We start from the raw sequence: 26,431 nt of genomic DNA on the forward strand, positions 1-26,431 counted from the left end.
GATTTTATTTTATTACCACGTTTTTGGCAGTCAAACATTATTAGCCTTACACAACAATGAAGTTATTTTTGTCAGTTTGCTAAGTGAATGTGGCATTAAGTAATCTTTTCCGCAGATGCAGTCAATTTATAAGAAACGAAGTGTTTCATTCCCCACCATTGGCTAGTTTAAAGTGTTCACTGAATTTCAAGTGCACATTTTCATCTTCTGGCACATATGTCATTATGCCATAATAAAGAATCAAACATGAGACAATATAGTATTGGCACTCCAATAAAATTTGCATCCTGGAAAGCACACTGAAAAGCTTAATATCAGGTTGGGGCCTACTTCATTGTGAATCTGGACATATGAATGCATAATTTAAGCCGAACTATGCATTTTAGTGTGGTTTACGAAATTCCTATGCTCGTGGAGTATCCTCTTATGTCCTATTTCTTTTATGACATCATGTAGGGATCTCTTAATGCTATATGTGTATGAACGTATGGGCTTCCTACGTCATCGTAGCTGCCCACATGCAGTAATGTGTTTCCCGGTGCTGCTGAAACGAACCCATGTCTAAGAGGTCGCGGGAAAATATTGCGTATGGTTCTTCGAAAAGCATTATTTTCAAAGGAAATTTTCTTTTAAGCAAGATGGACTATGTTATGTGTGACCATGTGCAATGAATTTCTTAAATAACAGAGCATTTAACTCAAATTTAAAACTTAAAACTTTTAGGACCAGCCACTTAGAGCAATTTTGAGCCCAGAAGACCAGACATTAATGTCATTGTTTAAAATTTTACTGGCACATTTGTGTGATTTATTCTAAAGTGTAACACGCTAAAAAGACCAATGTTATATGTGAATCTTCAAGACCAGTATTATAAGTGAAGGCTTAGCTTTTCTTGTAGCTACACTGTGTACATTAATTTAAACCATTAAATTTTCCTATTTGTGCATTCATGCTACTTAACAGTGATGTTGCTGTTGGCTGACTACATCACATGTCCTATGCTCTGAATATCTGCTATGATTTACTTACAATTGCATGTTGCAATCTCTGTTTCAATGCTTTGGAAACTAACCCCCTCCCCCGCCGAGTTTCGTTTTTTAAAGTGCAGGGAAGTTCTCGCTGGCACATAAAAACTTTACCATTCAAAGGATTGATGTTTTTACAGCTGCGAGGAAAAGTACACTGTCACTTATCTTGGGAAAAATGTATTTTCACCTTGTAAGAAGTGTATTTTCATTTGCGGAAAAAGTGTGTTGTTTTCTGGGAGATCCGGGAAAACCTGGGAAATTTTTTTTTTCTTGTCCATGTATACACCCTGTATACGGCACAACACTTAATTTATTAGCCAGCTGCAGGTTTCTTAGCTGATGGAATAGCGTAAGAGTTCATACAAAATGGTTCTTATGATTTCACTTTTAATTGAACATGTTCTCTCATTATTCTGGGCTGAGAAGAAAATCTTAGGGGAGCGATAGTATTTCTCTCAACTCTTTCCATCCATACTCAGGAAGTTACGTTAATTTATTTAGTTTTGTTTTGAATAGTACCAGCATCATCATTTATATCATTCTGTGACTTCACTTTGCTATCTTCCACGCGAAATAGTGGAGTGGCATCTTCCTCCCCCATCTTTCATGCTGACAAAACGAAAGTTTGTGACTGCAGCACACTCACAATCTTCACCTACAATTCGTTTGAAGCAAATCTTCTTCTTCTCTTTCGTATTCTTTATGTAAGCATATCTTTCTACAAAATCTAATTAGCAACATACACTGAAGAGCCCACGAAACTAGTATACCTGCATAATATCTTGTATAGCCTCCTCGAGCATGCAGAAGTGCCGCAACATGATGTGACGCGGATTTGACTCATGTCTGAAGTAGTGCTGGAGGGAATTGACGCCATGAATCCTGGGCTGTCCATACATCTGTAAGAGTACAATGAGGTGGAGATATCTTCTTAACAGCACATTGCAAGTTATCCCAGATACACTCAATAATGTTCACGTCTGAGGAGGTTGGTGGCCAGCGGAAGTCTTCGAACTCAGAAGAGTATTCCTGGAGCCACTCTGTAGCAATTCCGGATGTGTGGGGTGGCGCATTGTTCTGCTGAAATTGCCCAAGGCCGTCGAAATGCACAATGGATGTGAATGGACGCAGGTAATCAGACAGTATGCTTAAGTATGTTTCATCTGTCAGAGTCATATCTAGATGCATCAGGAGTCCCATATCACTCCAACTGCACACGCCACACACCATTACTGTGTCTCCACCAGCTTGAACAGTCCCATGCTGACATGCTGGGTCCATTGATTCATGAGGTTGTCTCCATACAGGCATACATCCATCTGCTCGATACAATTTGAAACGAGACTTGTCCTACCGGGGTACATGTTTCCAGTCCTCAACAGTCCAATGTCAACATTGACAGGCCCTGGCAAAGCGTAAATCCTTTTGTCGTGCAGTCAACAAAGTAACATGAGTGGGCCTCTGGCTCCTAAAGCCCGTAACGATGTTGTTTCGGTGAATGGTTAATACGCTGATATTCTTGGTGGCCCAACATTGAAATCTGCAACAGTTTGCAGAAAGGTCGCACTTCTGTCACATTGAAACATTCTCTTCAGTTCTTGTTGGTCCCATTCTTGCAAGATCTTTTTGTGGCTGCGGCAATGTTGAAGGTTTTATGTTTTACCGGATTCCTGATATTCGTGGCACACTCGTGAAATGGTCTTATGGGAAAATCCCCACTTCATTGCTATCTCACTCGTGCACCGACTGTAACACCACATTCAGACTCACTTAAATCTTGATAACCTGTCATTGTAGTAGCAGTAACCAGTTGAACAAATGTGCCAAACACTTGCTGTCTTATATAGGCATTGCCAACCACAGTGCCATATTCTACCTGTTTACATAACTCTGTATTGAAATACGTATGCGTATACCAGTTTCTTTGGTGTTTCAGTGTATGTTTGTCATCCATTGGTACTGAAGATGATTCCACCATTCATATTTATGGACAGTCCAGGATTCATGGTGTCAGTTCCCTCCAGCACTACTTCAGATATTAGCCAAATCCATGTCACATTGTGTTGCGCCACTTCTGTGTGCTCAAGGGGACTATACAACATATTAGGCAGGTGTACTAATTTCTTTGGCTCTTCAGTGTATGTTGCCATTCTGTTTGGCTTCCTTCTATTCCCAACTGTGGCTACAGTTGTGTGTCCATTTCCCAGAAAAATTGGTGTAGTTTCATGATTATTGAGTTCTTGAAATAATTTCTCTGCAGTTGTGCTTACCTCTGAGCCAGGATCCAGTGAGATGCCAATATAGCAGCCCAACTCTCCTTCCATACACACATCGGTTTGGCGTTCTCTGATTGGTACCAGAGGCTGCAATCATGGCTATATAAGCAGAAAACCGTATCAGCCCCATCAATCAGTGGTTTTTACTCCATACGACAATGGCAGAGAGAGCTATCGAAAGCTGGAGTATTTTATTCGAATTGATGTGGCTGGAAAACCTAGATTTTATTCAAATATTTATTTTATTTAATTAATGAAAGGAGGAAATAAAATGAAGTAAATGAAGCAGATGAAAAGGAATATAAACGTCTAAAAAATGAGATTGACAGCAACTGCAGAATGGCTAAGTAGGAATGGCTAAAGGACAAATGTAAGGATGTAGAGAGTATATATCACTAGGGGTAAGATAGATGCTGCCTACAGGAAAATTAAAGAGACTTTGGAGAAATTAGGAGCAGCTGTATGAATATCAAGAGCTCTAATTGAGGGCAGTATTATGGAAATGGAAGAGGACGTAGATGGAGAAGGGAGATATGATATGATACTGTGTGAAGAATTTGACAAAGCACTGAAAGACTTAATTTGAAACAAGGTCTTGGGAGTAGACAACATTCCGTTAGAGCTACTGATGGCCTTAAGAGAGCCAGCGATGACAAAATTCTTCCATCTGGTGAGCAAGATGTATGAGACCGGCGAAATACGCTCAGATTCAAGAAGAATATAATAATTCCAATTCCAAAGAAACCAGGTGCTCACAGTTGTGAAAAATGTTGAACTATCAGTTTAGTAAGTCACAGTTGCAAAATACCAATGTTAACCCTTTACAGAAGATTGGGCCGGCCGCGGTGGTCTAGCGGTTCTAGGCGCGCAGTCCGGAACCGCGCGACTGCTATGGTCGCAGGTTCGAATCCTGCCTCGGGCATGGATGTGTGTGATGTCCTTAGGTTAGTTAGGTTTAAGTAGTTCTAAGTTCTAGGGGACTGATGACCACAGATGTTAAGTCCCATAGTGCTCAGAACCAAGCTAACCTTGGGAAAGATAACTTTGAATTCCAGAGAAATGTAAGAACACGCGAGGAAATACTGGACCTAAGATTTCTCACAGAAGATAGGTTAAGGAAAGGCTAAACAATGCTTATAGCATTTTTAGACTTAGAGAAAGCTTTTGGTAATGTCGATTGGAATACTCTCTTTCAAATTCTAAAGGTGAAAGAAGTAAAATATAGGGAGTGAAAGGCTATTTACAGTTTGTACAGAAACCAGACAGCACTTATAAGAGTTGAGGTGGCATTAAAGGGAAGCAGTGGTTGAGAAGGGAGTGAGACAGGGTTGTAGCCTTTCCCTAATTTTTTTTTCAATCTGTATATTCTGCAAGCAGTAAATGAAACAAAAGCAAAATTTGGAGTAGGTATTAAAATCCACGGAGAAGAAATAAAAACTTTGAGGTTTGCCGATGACATTCTAATTCTGCCAGAGACAGCAAAGGACCTGGAAGAGCAATTGAACGGAATGGACAGTGTCTTGAAAGGAGGATATAAGATGAACACCAGCAAAAGCAAAATGAGGACAATGGGATTTAGTAAAATTAAATCAGGTGATGCTGAGGGAATTAGATTAGGAAATGAGACACTTAAAGTAGTAAAGGAGTTTTGCTATTTGGGGAACAAAATAACTGATGATGGTAGAAGTAGAGAGGATATAAAATGTAGACAGGCTGTGGCAAGGAAAGTGTTTCAGTAGAACAGAAATTTGTTAACTTGAGTCGAGTATAGATTTAAGTGTCGGGAAGTCTTTTCTATAAGTATTTGTGTGGAGTGTAGCAATGTATGGAAGTGAAACATAAATGATCAACAGTTTAGACAAGAAGAAAATCGAAAGTTTTGAAATGTGGTGCTATGGAAGAATTCTGAAGATTAGATGGGTAGATCACATAACTAATGAGGAGGTACTGAATAGATAGACTTTGCGTATGCGTAGTAAAGTAAACTACATTGAATTGTTATCAGGTATTGAAGCAAACATTGACTTGTGTGTTTCTTAAATTGTTTCACTGGTTGACTTAAGGTAGATAAACAACAAACTAATTACTACTTTGTTTGGTTAATAACAGACTGTGATCACAGAACGATATGTTTTAAACAAATCTTAAGATGATGCAGGCTTTCATGGCTGGAATTCATGTCCTTTGTGTTTTTTTTTTTTTTTTTTTTTTTTGTTTTATCTACTTTAGGTTGTGGTCCACAGCATATTTCTCTGCCAAAATTTTTGTCTTCCAGTACTATAAACATTCAGTGTTGTAAATACTTCAATGGCAGTACAAAACTAAACAAGCGCAGCAAACAGAAATGTTCATATGTATCCACACAACAGTCGGTTTGTGACATAATCAGATTGTGGAGTTGCACCTACGTGTATTTTGGAGCTTGTAGTGGGATAGAGTTGGGCTGTTTGCTTTATTTAACAGTAAGCTGTCAGTGTGTCTAATTTCAGTTCTCCCTTACTGTTAATCATTTTTGTGCTTCTGAATTTCTATGACATCTGTAATGATAGCATAGTAATGATTGCATCTTGATAAAACCATAGTAGTGGAGAAACCAGTTCATTGGTTGCCTGGTGCCTGTCCTTGATCTGGTAGTGTTGATAAATCCTTGTTGCCCAGGCGACAATTCTTCTGGTGTTGCTTAGGCAGGTATTACTTTTTCGTTCTGTAGTTCATATGTACACTTGACCACATATGCAGTGGACTTGATATACTATTTATTTAAGATGCTGGTCCAACTAACATCTTGCAGTGTAATCAGAAATTTCAGCTAAACAAAAGCAGTTCATTCAAAAATACATTGTTAATTTCCATTTTAACAAGCCTCGTGACAACTATTATTCCCACGAATAGTTACCTACTCTATAAAGCTACATTTGTTTAATAATACCTCCTAAGTACTCGGAAAAAACAAAACTCCCGATCACCTATCAGTACTGAAGTGCCACCATAAAATAAAGTGCCCCTCTACTAAATCACACTCACCTTCAGATGTGTGGTACTGGTGATGAAACTTGCCTTCGGATGCCTCCCTCAGGCTGCTGGGACATATCTTCTATCATCAACAAGGGAGCATCAATTTCAATGGCCCCTGAAGTGATTAAACCCCGCTTTACAGTAAAGAAAACACAAATGAATGTACAACAATGAAAGAATATTCGCTCTGGTGTAAATGTTAGGTGTGCGTTGCAAATGGATTCCATTATGTTTGGTTCGCATTCACTTGTATTTGGTTTTAGCAAACCATCGAAAGAAGTTTGGATCCTCTCCACATCAGTGCTAGCAGTACACAAAGCTGTCATCTGCTATCTTACCTACTTTTGTTGTTCCTGACATGAGTTGGGCGAATGATGGAGTGGTCCGAAGAGAATATAATGTTGCTGGTATAAGAATACAAATATCATACATTCTTTTGGGATCCAAGAGATCCATTTCACAAATGCCAAAGAAAAAGAAATATGATTGGTGGAAAATTGCTCAAGCACTCTAAGATCCTATGGGGATGTGAGAAAGACAATAAATTCTTTAGGGGGTGGGAGTGAAATGGGTAAGCACAAACTTTCATAATTCCTTTTTTATTAAAGAGGAAAATCACAATAAATTTCCTTTAAAATAAAAACTATGAATATGTATCTATAATGCTGATTAAAATTAAAAATACGGAGCATTGATCATTCTTGTGCTTAGTTTGATGGTGTTTCTAATAACATGGCTGATGTATCACAGATTTCCTCCTCAGCTGTGATTAGAAGCCAGCAAAACGTCTCAGCAGACGTATGAAAAGGTTTCTACTAATGCTAAGGAAAGCTGGAGCTGCAATTCAGTGTTAAGAGCACTAACCCACACAATTCATGCTTATGTACAAATTGAGACATTCATTGTGGCCCTAACTATAAAGTGTAGTATCCTACGTGTCGGTTATTAGTCCCAAAAGACCAATGCAGCGTTCATGGGCTTTGTTCATGATTTTGTGTTCTCATCCATTTTCGTAATTGCAGTCACTTGTTCAGTGACAAGAGAATGGTAATGTACACTGGTAAATTGTCTGTGAATGTGCATTTGTTAATGTTCATTTCATTTTGCTCCAGTGTAAAGGGGGTTTAAGGGCTATGCATTTTTTACTTTGGGCACAGTAGCTACAGCTCGTTTGGAGTGTTGCCACTTTAGCCATAGTCTGGCCATTTATGGCACTGGAAGCACTACTCTATAAGATGCTGCATGCTGATCAAATCTCGTGACATTGTGGGACACTCGCACATCAACTCCATGGCTGCTAGCAGAAGTGAGACCTCAACATTAAGCCCTGAACATACTGATTTTTTTCAAATTATGTTCCACAAAGTAATATGTTTTTATTAATGAAAAATCCTATAATGAATGACATAACTTATAGACATATAAAGATAACTTTTGAAACTAAAAATAATAAGTTACAAAATTTTGAAGATCACCAGTAATAAAATCCTGAGTATATTCGCACATGGGACTTTGATGAAAATTTTCTGAAACTTGAAGTATTTCACAATGATGTCCTATGAACGTAAATCTTGGAGAAGCTGGCAGTTTACTTATTCATTATGATGTGCCTACCATTTCATTAATGGTCATAGTCATTTTGATATTTACATGGAAGTAAGACATGCGAAATTTGAAAAAGTTTTGCAAGGAAAAATAAGGGTCACTATGATTTTGTGTTTGGTGCATATTATAATGTGTTACTGCGTATGAAATGTAGGTAGAATATTGAATTTTTCTTTAGACTTGGGTTTGAGGTCTCTGTCACGTCTCCAGAAAATTGATCTGACATAGCACACTCATTTATGATTGCGCAACGCCAGCAGTAAAACCAGAGCGAAATATTCACAACGTTCCTCATATTTCATAAACCTTTCGAGATATCAAAATGAATTTTTGGCAAATGATAACACGGAAAGAGGAGATTATTTTACTGCATGGTTATTATCCAAAACTTCATTATTTGCCATGTTATTCCACTAACTACAGACTTGTTCGATGAAAGTATGTAATTTTTAAGGGCCATTGATACCTGGTAAAACAAGGAATGCTAAGGATTTTGGAGCAATATAAGTGAAGACATTAAACATTCATTTCGTACTGAGGAATTGCTGTTTCATAAGGTACTGACCGTACTTTTCCTCAATTCCTCACTTAATAAATTTAATAAACGGCTGTTTCAGAGTTCTCTCGCAGTTGTGTCTGCACAACATGTTAGTGAGATGAGACTGTGTAAACTCCGCTACATTGTGGAAAAAGAAGCAAATTTTAACATGGCAACAAGAGAAATGTGTAGGTTTTATTCAAAATTTGCCAGTTGTGACACTTCTGTGAAAGTTACAAATGGTTAACAAGCCAGGTGAAAATAAATCACTGCATTTTTGGCAGAATTCTTTTTAGATACTAACCAATGCAGAAGCGACAGATCTTTTTGAATGGTCACTGTGCAAGTATGGGCGTGGAGGAGCTTCACTCAATATTTACAAAAAATGTGAGTGTAGAGTTCAGTTGAGCATGGCACTCCCCCGCCAGTACTCGGCATTTCCCTAACAGCACCTACCTGCAGCCCCCACCACTACCACTCTCCCCATGTGTGCTCTGCTGTCTGTGCATCTACTGGCCACAGTATTCTCTGTGTACTGTACCCTTTGTCACATCCACAGTCTAGAACTGTGATTTTGACTCAGAAGCAAGAGGTTCCCTGTATTTCAACCTTTTCATACTCTTCAACAACAGTCAAAATTCTTTCCTTCTAAAAATTGTTAGTTTTGGGATTAACATAACTTATTTGATAGCCCTATTCTCCTCTTTGAAGCAGACATTTTCCTTTTTCTGAAAACTTAATATTTCAGAAGTTATTCGTATTCAAAGTTTTCATGTCCCAGAATGTTCTAATCTTAAGTAGTAATTATTTATAAGAACCAGTGTTTTAATTTTGTAGACCTAATTTTTCTGTTGCCAAAAATGAATGTTTTTTTTTTTTTCCTCTCTCTCTCTCTCTCTCTCTCTCTCTCTCTCTCTCTCTCTCTCTCTAAAATAACCTGTTAGTTGATTCAGTATTCGAATTAGGAAATTTCACTTTACAGAAAATGTGTGGCAAACTCTGGGAAATCCTATGCACATTGAAACTTCCCTCTAGTAAAATAGTACCTCTTATTTTGTCAGTTTCTTATTATATGGTTATTGGTTAAACAAATTTAGTTTGCTGTGTATTGTATCATTGAAACTTTCATTTTGTCTCTTTTTATGTTAACATCTAAACTGTAGTCATGTAATATTTTACCATTTATGTACTAGTCGCATCTGTATATAGGCATCACAAACAAAGCAGTTGTCAGGTGTTTACAAGTTTTCAATCAGCACAGTTGGTGTGTCATCCATCAGGCAAAGTTTAATAATTATGATGTAATATTCAGTGTCAGTCAAACTTAGCTGATAGTCATGATGATATGTAGTTATGTTGACTGTTGTGAATTTTGATGTGGCTAATAATAGCTTGTGTGGCTTACTGAGCTGTGACATTAAACTGAAATAGTTAATGAGTGACAAGCTGATCTTCTAAGGTGCTTAAGAACAATATGAATAAAGTAAAAATTACCCTTTTTTGTTGTGAACAGATAGCTTACAGTTGTGCACTGTTGCTAATAATCCAGAAAAAGTAGGGTGGAAAAAGTTATTCAATGAAATGAGGGCATACAGAAAAGGTTAGTAAGTTATAATGCTTCTAAATATATGCATCCAGTTTACAGAACACTGCAAAGTGACCAAAAGTCACTAGAATGATAAGAAAATGACCAAATACAGCAAACTATCTTGAACAGGTACTATGCACATATTAGACTCTAAATTCCATCTCTAAAATCAAATGCAAATAAACAGACCCTGAAAAACACTTGTTCATATATGCATATGCCATCAACTACTTAAGTTGATTAATAAAACTTACTATGTATCTTCACTATGATGTGTGTTGCACCTTGGATAAGTGATTTCTGTAAATTCATTTTCTTTGTATACTAATCTGTTTCATGTACTGCACATAGTAGTTGTCATTCAGATCATGTCTCCAACAACAGAAACACTTTCATTATGTTTTGGTTGGTAGCTCTTTCCATTCGTCTGATTGTCTTTTGTATTCCCTTAGGAAAAATAGAGGCTCTGAAGGCAACTAATTCAGTTCAGTTCCTTGTTCAAGGTACGGTTTCATCAAAGATAGAGATAAGACTTTTCAACATTCTCCAAATTTGGACAACTGTATTTTCAGTAGCATTATTAGCAAAAACTGTTTTGTCAGTAATGTTTTATAAACACGTCTTTAGACCAGATAATAATTATACATTGTTTCTTAGTCATACGAATCTTGCTTATTGGTGGACATTTATACTAAAATGTTCTTCTGTTTTTAATCACAAAGTAGTAAACACTTTCAGAATTACACTTTACTTCTAGATCACATGCTTTTGGTTCTGATTGTGTTGAGACATATTTCTACTGTGGTTACGTCTTCTGATGCATATGCTTCTCCTTCCACCGATTTTTTAATATTCTTCTTCATAAATGCCTTGAAGGGGAAGACAAATTTGATTGTCAGTGAGACCGTGTCAAACATCAATGTAGTCCCTGAACAACAAAATCTTATTAGAAAATAAATCTCAGCGTAAAATTCTAAAAATCATAAATGGAAAAGGAATATAATTAATAAAAATATGTTGATTAAAAATACTTATATAATTACTTGCAAGGCATATTTTATTCTTCGGATGTTGCGTCTGCAGAGATTAAAACATATTAGCCAGTTAGAATTTCCTCAATAAGAATAGCATTAGTTGTGTTAGTAGTTGACAGTTCCATACTGTAATATGTTAGGTTGTGAATTCTGCTTCAAGTAACAGAACAAAATGAAATATCCCTTTTTTAGGTAAGTTGTGGATTTTATTCACAGTTTCATATATTTATAGGTTAACATGTAATTCGGTCATAACAGAATTTATTTTCTGGCATGCTTAATGGTATGTCATATAGTTACTGTTATTGCTGTCCAAATACACACACAATTGTTATTGTCCATTTTCCAGTGTACTTGTCTGCTCCTCAGCAACTTCCTATTTCATGGGTAATAATACAATCTCATATGACTGTTCAAATACAAATTTATTCATTACGCTCACAGAGCTATGTGATGTTTTGTGTATGTGTGGCCTCATTGAAATTCACGATGATGTCCACAGAAAATGAGTTGCTGTAACGTAGAACATTTCATATGTTGACTTGCTAGAATATACATGCAAAAAGTGATTTTGCATGATGAAAAGAGTATTTGACCATAGTGGTAATTGTTTTGATAAAGTAGAACACTCATGACTGGAACCCCAGGGGGATCGCCACTCTTTGGTGGGTTTGTGCTTGGCTACCATGAGGCCCCAGCCTTTGCAGCATTTTTTCCCTTCCGTGCTGCATGTCTATCCTCTTGCTATTCTTTTTCCCCTCCCTAGGGGAATGTTATTGTGAATGTTCAGCATTGTCTGTTGCTGAAGTGAGAAGAATCTCACCTTTGTTTTTCGCTCCCTTTTCCTTTCTTTGTTTCCCCTTTTCCTTTCTTTGTTTCCCCCTTTCCTTTCTTTGTTTCCCCTTTTCCTTTCTTTGTTTCCCCCTTTCCTTTCTTTGTTTCCCCTTTTCCTTTCTTTGTTTCCCCTTTTCCTTTCTTTGTTTCCCCTTTTCCTTTCTTTGTTTCCCCTTTTCCTTTCTTTGTTTCCCCTTTTCCTTTCTTTGTTTCCCCTTTTCCTTTCTTTGTTTCCCCTTTTCCTTTCTTTGTTTCCGCTTTTCCTTTCTTTGTTTCCCCTTTTCCTTTCTTTGTTTCCGCTTTTCCTTTCTTTGTTTCCCTTTGGCATTTGAGGTTACTCTTTTCTTCTTGCTCCCTGTGTGCTCCTGAAGGCCAGCCCACTCATCTGATGTGTAACAGGTGATTGGATAACACGTAATTTCCAGCTATGGGTCAGCAGCTAGGGTTTGCATGTACCCCCTGGTACAAGCCAGGCCCAGGGAAGGAAGACTGCCTGAGCTGCAACCTTTCCAAATTGCTGATTGGTCTGTTGTTTGGGAGGTGTGACCTGGGGTGTGAACAATCATCTAAGGCAGGTGTGCCCCTTGTGAAGGGAGGCCCCAGTTAAAAGGAGAGCGCCATCAGAGACAGTGGCAATCATGGGAATTTCCTCGCAATGAGTCAATCGTCTTCCCAATCAACTTCTACAAAACGTAAACGTAATGAAGCTAAAGATTCCAAGATCCTTCCTGCTCCACCATGCTTCCTTGTAATCTCACGTACTGAAGCCGGACAGTCCTTTGCCACAGTAAGTCCATTTAATATCCAGAAAGGTGTTGATGCAATTGCTGGCCCTCTGAAATCCTGCTCTCATTTATGGAATGGCACTTTGCTTTTGGAGACTAATTCTGATTCTCAAGCATGACAACTGCTTGCTGCCTCGCTTCTCCATAGCTACCCTGTTTGTGTCGAGGTCCATAGAACGTTGAATTCGTTCCGTGGTGTAATTTACACCAGGCTGCTCGACGGTCTAACTGAGGCCAAAATCCAGTCTTACCTCTCTGATCAGGGTGTCATTGCCATCCATCGTGTAATGAAAAAGGTAGATTCCTTCTTAGTGCCCACCCCCACTCTGTTCCTCACCTGTGATACAGTGGCGCTGTCGTCCAAGATCAATGCAGGCTACAAAATTATCATTGTCCGGCCATATATTCTGAACCCGATGCGCTGCTACCAGAGTCATCGTTTCAACCACACTAGAACATCTTGTCGACACCCTGCCAAATGTGTAACCTATAGTAGGGATATACACGAGGGTGATTGTCTGCCTCCTCCTCCCCACTGTATCAACTGCAATGGCAGCCATGCCGCCTACTCTCGGGATTGTCCTGTGTATCTTGATGACTGGGCTGTCCAAGAGATCCGGGTAAAGAAAAGAGTGCCTTACCCAGTCGTTCGCAAGTTACTGGCTAGTCGCAAACCCTGTGTTCTCCCATCTGGCACCTGTAGTTCTGTTCTTGTTACCCCTCGCCCCATGAAGGACATGGCCACGCAGATATATGACGTCAAATTCAGTTTGTGAAATCGTCCATTCTTAAGGTAACATCGCCATCCCCCCGTCCAGCTGTACAACAAACCGTCAAACTCTCACCTCAAGGGGCGAAGCCACCAGTTACTCAATTAGTAGGCTGGAAAGGACAGGAGTAGTACTCCCGTGTAAACTTCCTCTATCCCTCCAGCCAAACCTCACTCGAGTCTTGTTCTAACCAGAAAGGCTTGAAGAAGTCCACCAAAGGCAAACGGTGTTCTACTTCGGCACCTCAAAGATCCTCTTTGACAGTGTCGCCAGGTGGTACCTTAGTCCGGGCGGCCTCCGTATCCCCTGTGCGCACCACCAACTGGTTTTCAGCGTTGGACTCCGCAGACAGGCTGCACAAACAAGCCAATGCTTCTGTGGAGTCCATTGAGCAGGATCCTCCTGCGTCTGAGCCTTTTAGCAGAGACTCTTCACAGGCTGTCATTCGGCAGCCATGGAGGTGACACCCCTGCAGTTCTTCCTCATCATCACTGTCCTCCAATGGAACGTTTGCATCCTTCGTCCCAAAAGAGAATTTACGGCTGCTTTCAGTATTGCGGCATCCCCTTGTACTCCGCCTTCAGGTAATGTAATTGTGCCCTCACAACTGCTTTGAGCTTTCACATTACTTGACCTTCCCCCATGAGGTCAGCATTCCATCTTGTGGGGGTGTCATGCTGCTCATACGCAATGACTTTCACAGTCAACCCATCTCCCTTACTACCGACTTTTGAGCTGTTGCAGTTCGTCTTTTCCTTCCCCAGCTGACTTTTTCCCTCTGTACCATTTATGCCCCTCTGTCATTCGATGTCAACAGGGCAGACTTCCTTCAGCTTATTAGGCAGCTACCTCTCCCATTTTTTGCTACTTGGTGACTTTAAATCGCATCATGCCCTTTGGGGACCTGTCAGAGAGGCACCCGCTTGGCTGACCTCCTTAACCAACTTATCCTCTTCTACCCCATCCACGTGCACGCCCAAATGGCAGCTTATTAAGGCTGACTAGCAGCTTTACTCCTCCCTGGCGACCTTCAAAGAACAAGATTTCCCCAATTGTGATGACCAGGTGGAATATCTCATAAATGTTATCCTTACTGCTGCAGAACGTTCCATTCCTTGCGTTTCCTCTTTACCACGCCGTGTCCCAGTCCCTTGGTAGACTGAGGCCTGCTGCGATGCAGTTTGCACACGGAGACATGCTGTCCGTGTTTTTAACCATTATTCTACGATCACAAAGTGCATTCATTATAAACAGATGTATGCAAAATGTTGTCACGTTCTTCGAGATAGCAAAAGAGCTAGCTGGATTTCATTCACTAGTTCTTTTAACAGTTCCACTCCTTCCTCTGTTGTGTGGGCCAACCACCGACAGCTCTCTGGGACCAAGATCCATTCGCCAATTTCCGGCCTGACAATAGCAAACGATGTTATCATGGACCCCATTACTATCTTCAACACCTTGGGCCACCATTTTGCGGAAGTTTCGAGCTCTTCCCACTATCGCTCTGCCTTCCTCCATCGGATACAAACGGAGGAGGCTTGGGCGATATCCTTCTCTTCTCCAAATCGTGAGTGCTACAATGCCACCTTTACTATGAGGGAGCTAGATCCTGCTCTCAGTTCATCCCGATCTTCTGCCCCAGGGCCAGACACCATCCACATTCAGATGTTGCAGCACCTTTCTCTTGTGGGAAAGCATTTTCTGCTTAACACATACAACCGCATCTGGGCAGAGGGCACATTTCCCAGATGCTGGCATCATACCCATACCTAAGCCCGGTAAGAACAAAAAACTTTCTTCTAGCTACTGCGCCATCTCTCTTACCAGCTGTGTTTGCTAGGTGATTGAACGTATGATTCATACCTGGCTGGTATGGGCTTGAGTATCGCAGTTTACTGACAAATGCACAGTGTGGAATTCAAGCACGGCGTTCTGCATTTGACCATTTCGTTACTTTGTCCACCCATGTCATGAATGGTTTTCTGCTGAAATCTCAGACTGTGGCTGTGTTTTTCGATTTGGAGAAAGCCTACAACACCTGCTGGAGAACTGGCATCCTCCATACTCTTTACACGTGGGGCTTGGCCACCTTCTGTTTCCTTCAGGAATTTTTAAAGGATCAAGTTTTCAAGGTGCGTGTGGGTTTGTCCTGAGTGTCGTCCTCTTTGCTATCATCATTAATCCTATTATGGCCTGTCTCCCGCCGGGCATCTTCGGCTCCCTTTCTGTTGATTGATTTTGTCATCTATTGCAGTTCTTCACTGACCTGTCTCACTGAGCGGTGTTTTCAGCGATGTCTTGATCGTCTTTACTCCTGGAGAATCAACAATGGCTTTCACTTTCCACTGACAAAACCATTTGTATGAATTTCTGGCGACACAAGTGGTTTCTCCCACCATCTTTACATTTTGGCCCTGTTGCCTTTCCGTTCGTTGAAACTATGAAATTCCTGGGGCTCATACTTGATAGGAAACACTCTTGGTCTTCCCATATGTCTTACCTGGTAGCCCACTGTATGCAGTTCCTCAATGTCCTACGTGTCCTTAATGGTACTTCCTGGGGTGCCGATTGAACCACCCTCCTCCATTTGTACTAGTCCCTTGTCTGTCTGAAACTCGACTATGGGTGCTTTATGCATCTACACGCCCATCCCTCTTATGCCATCTCAACATTATCCACCATCATGGCATCTGTATGGTCACGGGCCCCTTTCACACTACCCCAGTTGAGAGTCTGAATGCTGAAGCTGCTGAACTACCACTGACCCACCGCCGTGACTTCCTCCTCGGCAGGTATGCGTGCTGTTTGTCTGCCATGCTGGCCACCCATCTGATGCCGCCTTCTTTGATGATGCCACGTCCCTCTTCTCTGTTATGTCTTGGAGTCCGCTTTCGGTACTTGCTACGGCAGTTTAACTTTACACTACCTGCAACTTTCTTATTGGGTGTGAACCCTTCACCACCTTGGCTTCGTGAAGCGACCCATTTTAACATTGGTCTTCATTCGCTTCCTAAGTACACTACTCCAGCCTCAGTCTATCGCCTTCAGTTTCATGACCTTTGTGTGGAACTTCGCGATAGTGCCTTTGTATATACTGATGGCTCTCGGACTGACCGTGGGGTTGGATGTGCCTTCGTCATTGGCACCCGTGTCTTTCGATATCTGCTTCCAGCACACTGCTCAGTATTTACAGCCAAACTCTTCGACTTGTATTAGGCCACGAAGCACATCCAGTGACACAGTCTTTTCAATTGTGTCCTCTGTTCAGACTCACTCAGTGTCCTTCAAAGTCTATGGGCCCTGTACACTACCCACCCTTTAGTGCAGTGGGTCCAGAAAATCTGTCACATGCTCACTCTTGGTGGAGCCAGTGTGATGTTTCTGTGGGTTCCTGATATGTAGGTCTGCCAGGAAAAGAGTCTGCTGCCAAGGCTACAGTCCTTGTACCTCAGCCCGTGAATACCTATGTTCCCTCTGATCTCTGTGTTGCCATCTGTCAAGAGGTGGTGTCCCTTTGGCATCGCCAATGGTCCTCCCTTCACGGGAATAATCTCCGGGTTATTAAGCCTCTCCCAGCACATGACTGCACTTTTACATCTTTTTGCCTTTTACCTTTTATCATTATGACTCTTCTGAGATGTAAATCCATCTGAATAGACCACCTTTGACACAAAGGACTGATGACCTTGCTGTTTGGTCCCTTAAACCCCAATCAACCAACCAACGCCTCTCCCAGCAAGTTGGAGGACGTTCTCTTGGCCCGCCCACCGGAGGTAATTTTAACTAGTCTGCGTATTGGGCAATGACTTTTTAGCCATTTTCATTTGCTAAGTGGAACTACCCCACCACTTTGTAGACATTGCGCCAAAGTTTTAACTGTCCGCCACTTCCTGCTGGAATGCCCATTTTTAAACCGTTTATGCTCCCGCTTGGGTTTGCCGTCTTATTCATCGGCCGTGGTAGCAAATTAAACTTGGGCTGTCGACTGCATTTTACTTTTTATCTACCAAAGCAATATGGCAAAGGCCATTTAATTTTTAGTTTTGTACCTCCATTTCTATATGGTATCTTTCTTAGCCCTTTTTTCAAGTTCCTGTTTTTAGCTGTCTTCCATTACGTCAGTTGGGGCTGACGTACAGTTGTTTTTTAACTCCTCTCTGTCTTCATATTCTATAGTTTTGACTTGGGCGTGTATGACCCCAGTTGTGTTTTGCACTCTAAAGCAAAGCAAAACAAAACAAAACCAAACCAAACTCATGACTAAATTCAGAAATTTTGCAAATGCAATGTGTCTAATATTCTGTATCATGGTAATTAAATTAAATAGACCAAGAACTCCAATGAGGAGGACGGTATTCGGTATTTCTGAATGGCCTGCAACAGTTTTCCATACTGAGCAGGGTAGCACAGAGGCTGAGAGATTTGGCTCATATTCAAGATGAGTGGATTTCAAGTCCCCTTCTAGACTGCCAAGTGTAGATTTCCATTGTTTCCCTTAATCAGATCAGGCAGATGCTGCAACTGGTCCTTCAACAAGGCTATGGCCTATTTCTGTCTCCATCATTGTCCAGCTTAGCTCTGTAATGATCTTGACAATACGAGAACATTAAACTCCTAACCTTCTTTCCTTGCAATGTGCTGTTCTAATCTTTTACACTTGCCAGTCCACATTATATTGTCTTGGCTGTTGTGTCACCAGAGGCTCTCTCAGCAATCAGGCACACTTACAGGTGCTAATGGTGATCAGATACTCTACCCCTGCTTAAAATTAAAGGTGTCCTCCATTTTGTGTATTGAATTGCATTGGTGCTAACATAACACTGGCTATCATGTTTAGGTGAACTATCTTCTTTTTCTCTGGTTGTAAGTGAAAACCTCAGCACAAAAATGATCAGTGTTACTTTCTCCCAAAGTAATATTAATCCAGAAAGCTGATATTTCTGTTATTTGGTAAGTATTTCTAAATTACTGTTTTGCAGTTTGTCGCACTACAAATGGTATGACTGAAATTGAAGCAGTAGTTTTAACTGTTGTAGATGTTATGAAAATGCATACAGCTAAGACAGACGAAACAGGAAAAGAAGGTGAAGATGGGAAAGTTTGTTGCCAAAATGAAGTTAGAGGGTAATTTTTTCTTCCAGCTTTCTTTTTACAAAAAATCCCATCCAGTCACACCTCCTTCCATAAAGAAATTTTTGTGATGGTTTTTTTTTTCTTCTGCTTTCAGGTACTATTCCCGAACCTCTGTCGATGACACTCTATCGCCACAAATCGTCAGATCCTCTTTGGGATAAATCTACAGGCATAGAGACAATTCTGAGGAAAATAAAAGAGACATGGGTACCTGAGTTAGTGAATGATGCAGATTCATTAGTGCAAAAAACTCCATTTCTTTTCTCTCCTTTTCACTTCCAGCTGAACAGGTATCTAAGTGTCTTTCTCTTTTAAATGTAATTGTATGTGCTGGCATTAATTTTCCTTTTAAGAGATACAGCTTTCAGTTTCGCACTGTGAATAGATTTGATACATTCTTGTTGTATTCATTGTATTTTTAATTTTGTCCATTCTGTTTGTATTCATTGTGTTTTAAATAAGTTTTTTTCTGTTTCCCATTAGCACCCATCATTCCTGTTTTTAGTTTCTTGTTTTAAATGATAACTGACAGTCCTGCACTGCAGAAACTGTTTCTACCCATTTGCAGCATCCTTTTATCGGGAAACCCATTTCTGTTGAGCATCAACCCTACTTTCCTCTTGCCCCATACTTTCCTAGTCTCCCTGTGTAAGAAGTCCTAACTGGCTTACATTCCTTCAACAACTTCCCAATCTCTCTTAGTTCTTGGTAAGTAGAACTGGATAAGAACTAAGAATTTTTAATAAATTTGTCAGCTGATAAATAATGATGTTTTGTGTTTCGTTTTCATCATATTATTTAACAGTTATTAATTTCTGTTCCACTGTCTTCAATAATATAAAATGTATAAGGCTGTTGTACTCATGACAGATAAAAATTGGGTACAAAAACATTTTCAAATGTAGCACAGTGAACGTTCATTGCATGCAGGACTTCGCTAGGATTATTTGGGCGGCTGGGATGATGATGATGATGATGATGATGATGATACTTACTGCAGTAATATAGTAAGCAGTTAAGAAAATAGTTTCTCTAGTCTTGCAAGATTGGAACACAGTTACATCTACACACTTTGTGTGGCATTTAGAAGAAATATCCTGGGAGATCGACATTCACAGAACCGCTTACTATTCATAGGTAGTGGTTCACCAAATATTCTGCCGTATACGTAGGAGATGATTCATAGTGCTACATCTACTACCCCTTTGGACCTACACACCAACCTTAGGGGGCTCAGGTATCATATCCCCACAGCAGTTTTTCTAGTTAAGTCATACGTACCAGGTTTGTTTGGAATTTCTCCTAGTTTCCCACATTTTTCCATGTTCATTCCTAATTGGGGGCTTAGGGGTATCTTACCACCTGGTGTTGCAGAGTTGTACTAGTGCATAACATCATGCCCTTCCCCATGCACATGCATGCATGTCCAGGCCTCACCCCTACCCCCCCTTTCCGATCCCCCTCCCCCCCCCCCCCCCCGCCCCCCTTACCCTCTCACAGTCAGATGTCTCTATGTGTAGGGATAGATTGTAACCAGAAATGTAATCCAGAAGTAAACATTAACATTACCTAAAGCAGAAGAAGTCAGTCTATGTATCATCAGCAAAGAAGAAACAACTATATATATAAAAACAAAGATGATGTGATTTACCGAACGAAAGCGCTGGCAGGTCGATAGACACACAAACACACACACAAAATTCAAGCTTTCGCAACAAACTGTTGCCTCATCAGGAAAGAGGGAAGGAGAGGGAAAGACGAAAGGATGTGGGTTTTAAGGGAGAGGGTAAGGAGTCATTCCAATCCCGGGAGCGAAAAGACTTACCTTGGGGGGAAAAAAGGACAGGTATACACTCGCGCACACACACACATATCCATCCACACATATACAGACACAAGCAGATGTCTTTAAATATGTCTGCTTGTGTCTGTATATGTGTGGATGGATATGTGTGTGTGTGCGAGTGTATAACAGTCCTTTTTCCCCCTCTAAGGTAAGTCTTTCCGCTCCCGGGATTGGAATGACTCCTTACCCTCTCCCTTAAAACCCACATCCTTTCGTCTTTCCCTCTCCTTCCCTCTTTCCTGATGAGGCAACAGTTTGTTGCGAAAGCATGAATTTTGTGTGTATGTTTGTGTGTGTCTATCGACGTGCCAGCAACGAAAGCGCTGGCACGTCGATAGACACACAAACAAACACAAACATACACACGAAATACTAGCTTTTGCAACCAACGATTGCTTCGTCAGGAAAGAGGGAAGGAGAGGGAAAGATGAAAGGATGTGGTTTGTAAGGGAGAGGGTAAGGAGTCATTCGAACCCCGGCTGCGGAAAGACTTACCTTAGGGGGAAAAAAGGACGGGTATACACGCGCGCGCGCACACACACACACACACACACACACACACACACACACACACACACACATATCCATCCACACATACACAGACCAAGCAGACATTTGTAAAGGCAAAGAGTTTGGGCAGAGATGTCAGTCGAGGCAGAAGTACAGAGGCAAAGATGTTGAAAGACAGGTGAGGTATGAGCGGCGGCAAATTGAAATTAGCGGAGATTGAGGCCTGGCGGATAATGAGAAGAGAGGATATACTGAAGGGCAAGTTCCCATCTATGGAGTTCTGACAGGTTGGTGTTAGTGGGAAGTATCCAGATAACCCGGACAGGGTAACACTGTGCCAAATTGTGCTGGCAGTGCACCAAGGCATGTTTAGCCACAGGGTGATCCTCATTACCAACAAACACTGTCTGCCTGTGTCCATTCATGCGAATGGACAGTTTGTTGCTGGTCATTCCCACATAGAAAGCTTCACAGTGTAGGCAGGTCAGTTGGTAAATCACGTGGGTGCTTTCACACGTGGCTCTGCCTTTGATTGTGTACACCTTCCGGGTTACAGGACTGGAGTAGGTGGTGGTGAGAGGGTGCATGGGACAGGTTTTACCGGGGGCGGTTACAAGGGTAGGAGCCAGAGGGTAGGGAAGGTGGTTTGGGGATTTCATAGGGATGAACTAAGAGGTTACGAAGGTTAGGTGGGCGGCGGAAAGACACTCTGGGTGGAGTGGGGAGGATTTCATGAAGGCTGGATCTCATTTCAGGGCAGGATTTGAGGAAGTCGTATCCCTGCTGGAGAGCCACATTCAGAGTCTGATCCAGTCCCGAAAAGTATCCTGTCACAAGTGGGGCACTTTTGTGGTTCTTCTGTGGGAGGTTCTGGGTTTGAGGGGATGAGGAAGTGGCTCTGGTTATTTGCTTCTGTACCAGGTCGGGAGGGTAGTTGCGGGATGCGGAGGCTGTTTTCAGGTTGTTGGTGTAATGGTTCAGGGATTCTGGACTGGAGCAGATTCGTTTGCCACGAAGACCTAGGCTCTAGGGAAGGGACCGTTTGATGTGGAATGGGTGGCAGCTGTCATAATGGAGGTACTGTTGCTTGTTGGTGGGTTTGATGTGGACGGCCGTGTGAAGCTGGCCATTGGGCAGATGGAGGTCAACGTCAAGGAAAGTGGCATAGGATTTGGAGTAGGACCAGGTGAATGTGATGGAACCAAAGGAGTTGAGGTTGGAGAGGAAATTCTGGAGTTCTTCACTGTGAGTCCTGATCATGAAGATGTCATCGATAAATCTGTACCAAACTTTGGGTTGGCTGGCCTGGGTAACCAAGAAGGCTTCCACTAAGCGACCCATAAATAGGTTGGCGTACGAGGGGGCCATCCTGGTACCCATGGCTGTTCCCATTAATTGTTGGTATGTCTGGCCTTCAAAAGTGAATAAGTTGTGGGTCAGGATGAAGCTGGCTAAGGTAATGAGGAAAGAGGTTTTAGGTAGGGTGGCTGGTGATCGTCATGAAAGGAAGTGCTCCATCGCAGCGATGCCCTGGACGCGCAGAATATTTGTCTATAAGGAAGTGGCATCAATCGTTACAAGGATGGTTTCCGGGGGTAACAGATTGGGTAAGGATTCCAGGCGTTCGAGAAAGTGGTTGGTGTCTTTGATGAAGGATGGGAGACTGCATGTAATGGGTTGAAGGTGTTGATCTACGTAGGCAGAGATACGTTCTGTGGGGGCTTGGTAACCATCTACAATGGGGCGGCCGGGATGATTGGGATTGTGAATTTTAGGTAGAAGGTAGGGTGTGCGGGGTGTCGGTGGGGGTCAGGAGGTTGATGGAGTCAGGTGAAAGGTTTTGTAGGGGGCCTAAGGTTCTGAGGATTCCTTGATATCCGCCTGGACATCAGGAATGGGATTAACTTGGCAAACTTTGTATGTAGTGTTGTCTGAAAGCTGACGCAGTCCCTCAGCCACATACTCCCGACGATCAAGTACCACGGTCGTGGAACCCTTGTCCGCCGGAAGAATGACGATGGATCTGTCAGCCTTCAGATCACGGATAGCTTGGGCTTCAGCAGTGGTGATGTTGGGAGCAGCACCCACGTGATTTACCAACTGACCTGCCTACACTGTGAAGCTTTCTATGTGGGAATGACCAGCAACAAACTGTCCATTCGCATGAATGGACACAGGCAGACAGTGTTTGTTGGTAATGAGGATCACCCTGTGGCTAAACATGCCTTGTTGCGCGGCCAGCACATCTTGGCACAGTGTTACCCTGTCCGGGTTATCTGGATACTTCCCACTAACACCAACCTGTCAGAACTCCGGAGATGGGAACTTGCCCTTCAGTATATCCTCTCTTCTCATTATCCGCCAGGCCTCAACCTCCGCTAATTTCAAGTTGCCGCCACTCATACCTCACCTGTCTTTCAACAACATCTTTGCCTCTGTACTTCTGCCTCGACTGACATCTCTGCCCAAACTCTTTGCCTTTACAAATGTCTGTTTGTGTCTGTGTATGTGCAGATGGATGTGTGTGTGTGTGTGTGTGTGTGTGTGTGTGTGTGTGTGTGTGCGCGCGCGAGTGTATACCTGTCCCTTTTTCCCCCCTAAGGTAAGTCTTTCCACTCCCGGGATTGTAATGACTCCTTACCCTCTCCCTTAAAACCCACATCCTTTCGTCTTTCCCTCTCCTTCCCTCTTTCCTGATGAAGCAACCGTTGGTTGCGAAAGCTTCAATTTTGTGTGTATGATTGTGTTTGTTTGTGTGTCTATCGACCTGCCAGTGCTTTCGTATGGTAAGTCACATCATCTTTGTTTTTAGATATATTTTTCCTGCGTGGAATGTTTCCATATATAGTGAGAGTGCTGGCAGGTCGATAGACACACAAACAAACACAAACATACACACAAAATTCAAGCTTTCGCAACCAACGGTTGCGTCATCAGGAAAGAGGGAAGGAGAGGGAAAGACGAAAGGATGTGGGTTTTAAGGGAGAGGGTAAGGAGTCATTCCAATCCCGGGAGCGGAAAGACTTACCTTAGGGGGAAAAAGGACAGGTATACACTCGCGCGCGCGCACACACACACATATCCATCCACACATACACAGACACAAGCAGACATTAAGATGGAATGAATTAAGAGATTGGTGTGCCACATAGCCACTTCCTGAATGCGGAGGCACATTTGCTTGCTAAGAGGAACTGAGTGCTGAAACAGTTACTCAGCTCCCTGCTGTTAAGTTGTTATGCTGAATAACACAGCATTTGGGAGTTGCCTTTGTGACCTTTCCTTCTGACCAGTAACATTGTGGTGGTGATCCCAGGACAAAATGTTGGATCAAACTCTACCGTCAGAAAAGCTTGTTCTGTTTTAAATCTACTTTTCCTGGACAGTATGCGGTTTGCCCATAATGGGACTGGAGCATGTGATACTGGGTGGTCATGTAGGGGAGACCATAGAGTGCATTGCACTCATGAGCAAGAGCCAGCAGTTTTTTATAGACATGAGTAGATATTTCACAGGAGCGTGGTGAATGGTCAGTAGGAAGCAGTTGGGAGCAACAGAAGGTCTTTTTTTTTTTTTTTTTTTTTTCTGACAGTCTTGAGCCAGAGCCAGTAGCTTTTTTATAGACATGAGTAGGTATATCACAAGAGCTTGGTGAATAGTCAGTTGGGAGCTACAGGAAGTTTGTTTTTTGCTGCCAGTCTCATTTCGTGGTATGTTGTAAGGAATTAATTCTCCTTTTGTGCTGAGTAATAGATGCAAATTGTGTGAGTTGCACGTACATACATATACTGTAGGTCTATGTAAAATGCATGGCAGAAGGTACTTTGCATTATACCGTATACTCCAGACAGTTAAATGGCTCTGTTCGTACTGTAATTAGTCTAATCTTTCTTCATGGTCTATGGGAGTGATACATAGGAGGCTGAAGTGTTTCTGGATTTTTCACTTAATACTACTTCTTGAAACTTTTTAAAATAGGCTCTTCGAAGATAGTTAATGTCTTTATCTTCAGGTGTCTGCTAATTCAGGTTTTTCAACACTTCCATGATGCTCTTCAGCGAGTCGAGCATGTGACTATTTGGGTTGGCCTTCTTCGGATATGTTCTTTGATGTGGGTCCTGAACACCTGAGAAATGTTTTAAGATGAGATGCACACGCTTTTCTTAGGCTGATAGCATCTTTCAAGTTTTCTGCCAATGGACTGAAGTGTGATGCCAGCTTTACTTACACCTGAGTGTACTTATACCATCTACAAATTCTTAAACACAGGTGTTTGTATGAATCTGACTGATTCATATTGTTAATTAATGATTTGTAGTCACAGGATACTACTTTTCACTTTTTACATTTCTTTACATTTAAAGCAAGTTACCAATCTTTCCACCAAATTGAAATGTTGCCTACATCAGACCAAATATTTATTCGTAAAATTATTTAATTGGATGGTATAAAAATCTACTCACCAAGCGGTGGCACGCACATAAGACTGTTGTGACTGGCAAGATTTTGGAGCCAGTGGCTCCTTCTTCAGGCAGAAGGTTTGAAGGGGAAGGAAGAAGGGTGAAGGAAAAGGACTGGAGAGGTCTAGGAAAAGGGGTAGAATTTAGGAAGGTCACCCAGAACTGCGGGTCAGGGGAGACTTACCATATTGGATGAGAAGGAGAGACTGACTGTTGGGGATTGCAGTGGACGAGCTTTGAAAACCTGAGAGCTTAAAGGTGGAAGACAGGGTAATATGCAAGACAGAGATCACTACTAAATCATTGTGCATGAGTTAATAAAGAGTGAGAAGCTAAGTGCATTGTACGTAACAAAGGTTGGAGAGGGCAGTGAAAAATAGGCGGGAAAGACAATGAAAGATGTAAAAAATTAAAACGAAGTGAAACAAAGATTAGTTACAATGAAAAAAAGCTGGAAGAAATTAACATAAATGAAGGCCAAGTGGGTGGCAAGAACCAAGGACATGTTGTAGTGTTAATCCCCACCTGCGGAGTTCTGAGAAACTGGTGTCTGGGGGAAGAATCCAAATGGCGCGTGTGGTGAAACAGGTGCCGAGGTCACAAATGCTGTGTTATAGAGCATGTTCTGCAACAGGATATTGCGAGTTGCTACTATATACCCTCTGTGTATGCCCATTCATCCTAATTGATAATTTCGTGGTAGTCATGCCAATGTAGAAGGCTGTACAGTGTTTACATAATAGCTGGTATATGACGTATCGTTTCATAGGTGGCTCTCCCTTTGATAGTATATGTTTTGCAAGTTATAAGGCTATTACAGGTGGTGGTAGGAGAGTAGTGTAGGGTAGGGAGGTGGGTGCGGAAGGAGCATAGGATCTGACAAGAATATTCCGGAGATTGGGAGGGCGACGGAAAGCTATTCTAGGTGTGGTGGGCAAAATGTCACACAGAATGGATTTCATTTCAGGGCGTGATTTTAGGAAGTAGTGGCCCTTTTGAAGTAGCTGAT

At 41.7% G+C, this 26,431-nt stretch overlaps 1 protein-coding gene across 1 annotated transcript in view; it reads left to right on the forward strand.

The window, feature by feature from the left end:
• LOC126253461 (protein ELYS) overlaps positions 1–26,431 on the forward strand; it is a 346,049-nt gene that overhangs the window by 184,984 nt on the left and 134,634 nt on the right. The window contains exon 19 of the mRNA XM_049954815.1: positions 18,701–18,896. Within this exon, the coding sequence (XP_049810772.1) occupies positions 18,701–18,896 (196 nt within the window). The remainder of the gene's footprint in view (positions 1–18,700; positions 18,897–26,431) is intronic.

This window comes from Schistocerca nitens, chromosome 4 (assembly GCF_023898315.1).
Source record: "Schistocerca nitens isolate TAMUIC-IGC-003100 chromosome 4, iqSchNite1.1, whole genome shotgun sequence".
In the NCBI taxonomy this organism is placed as follows: Eukaryota; Metazoa; Arthropoda; class Insecta; order Orthoptera; family Acrididae; genus Schistocerca; species Schistocerca nitens.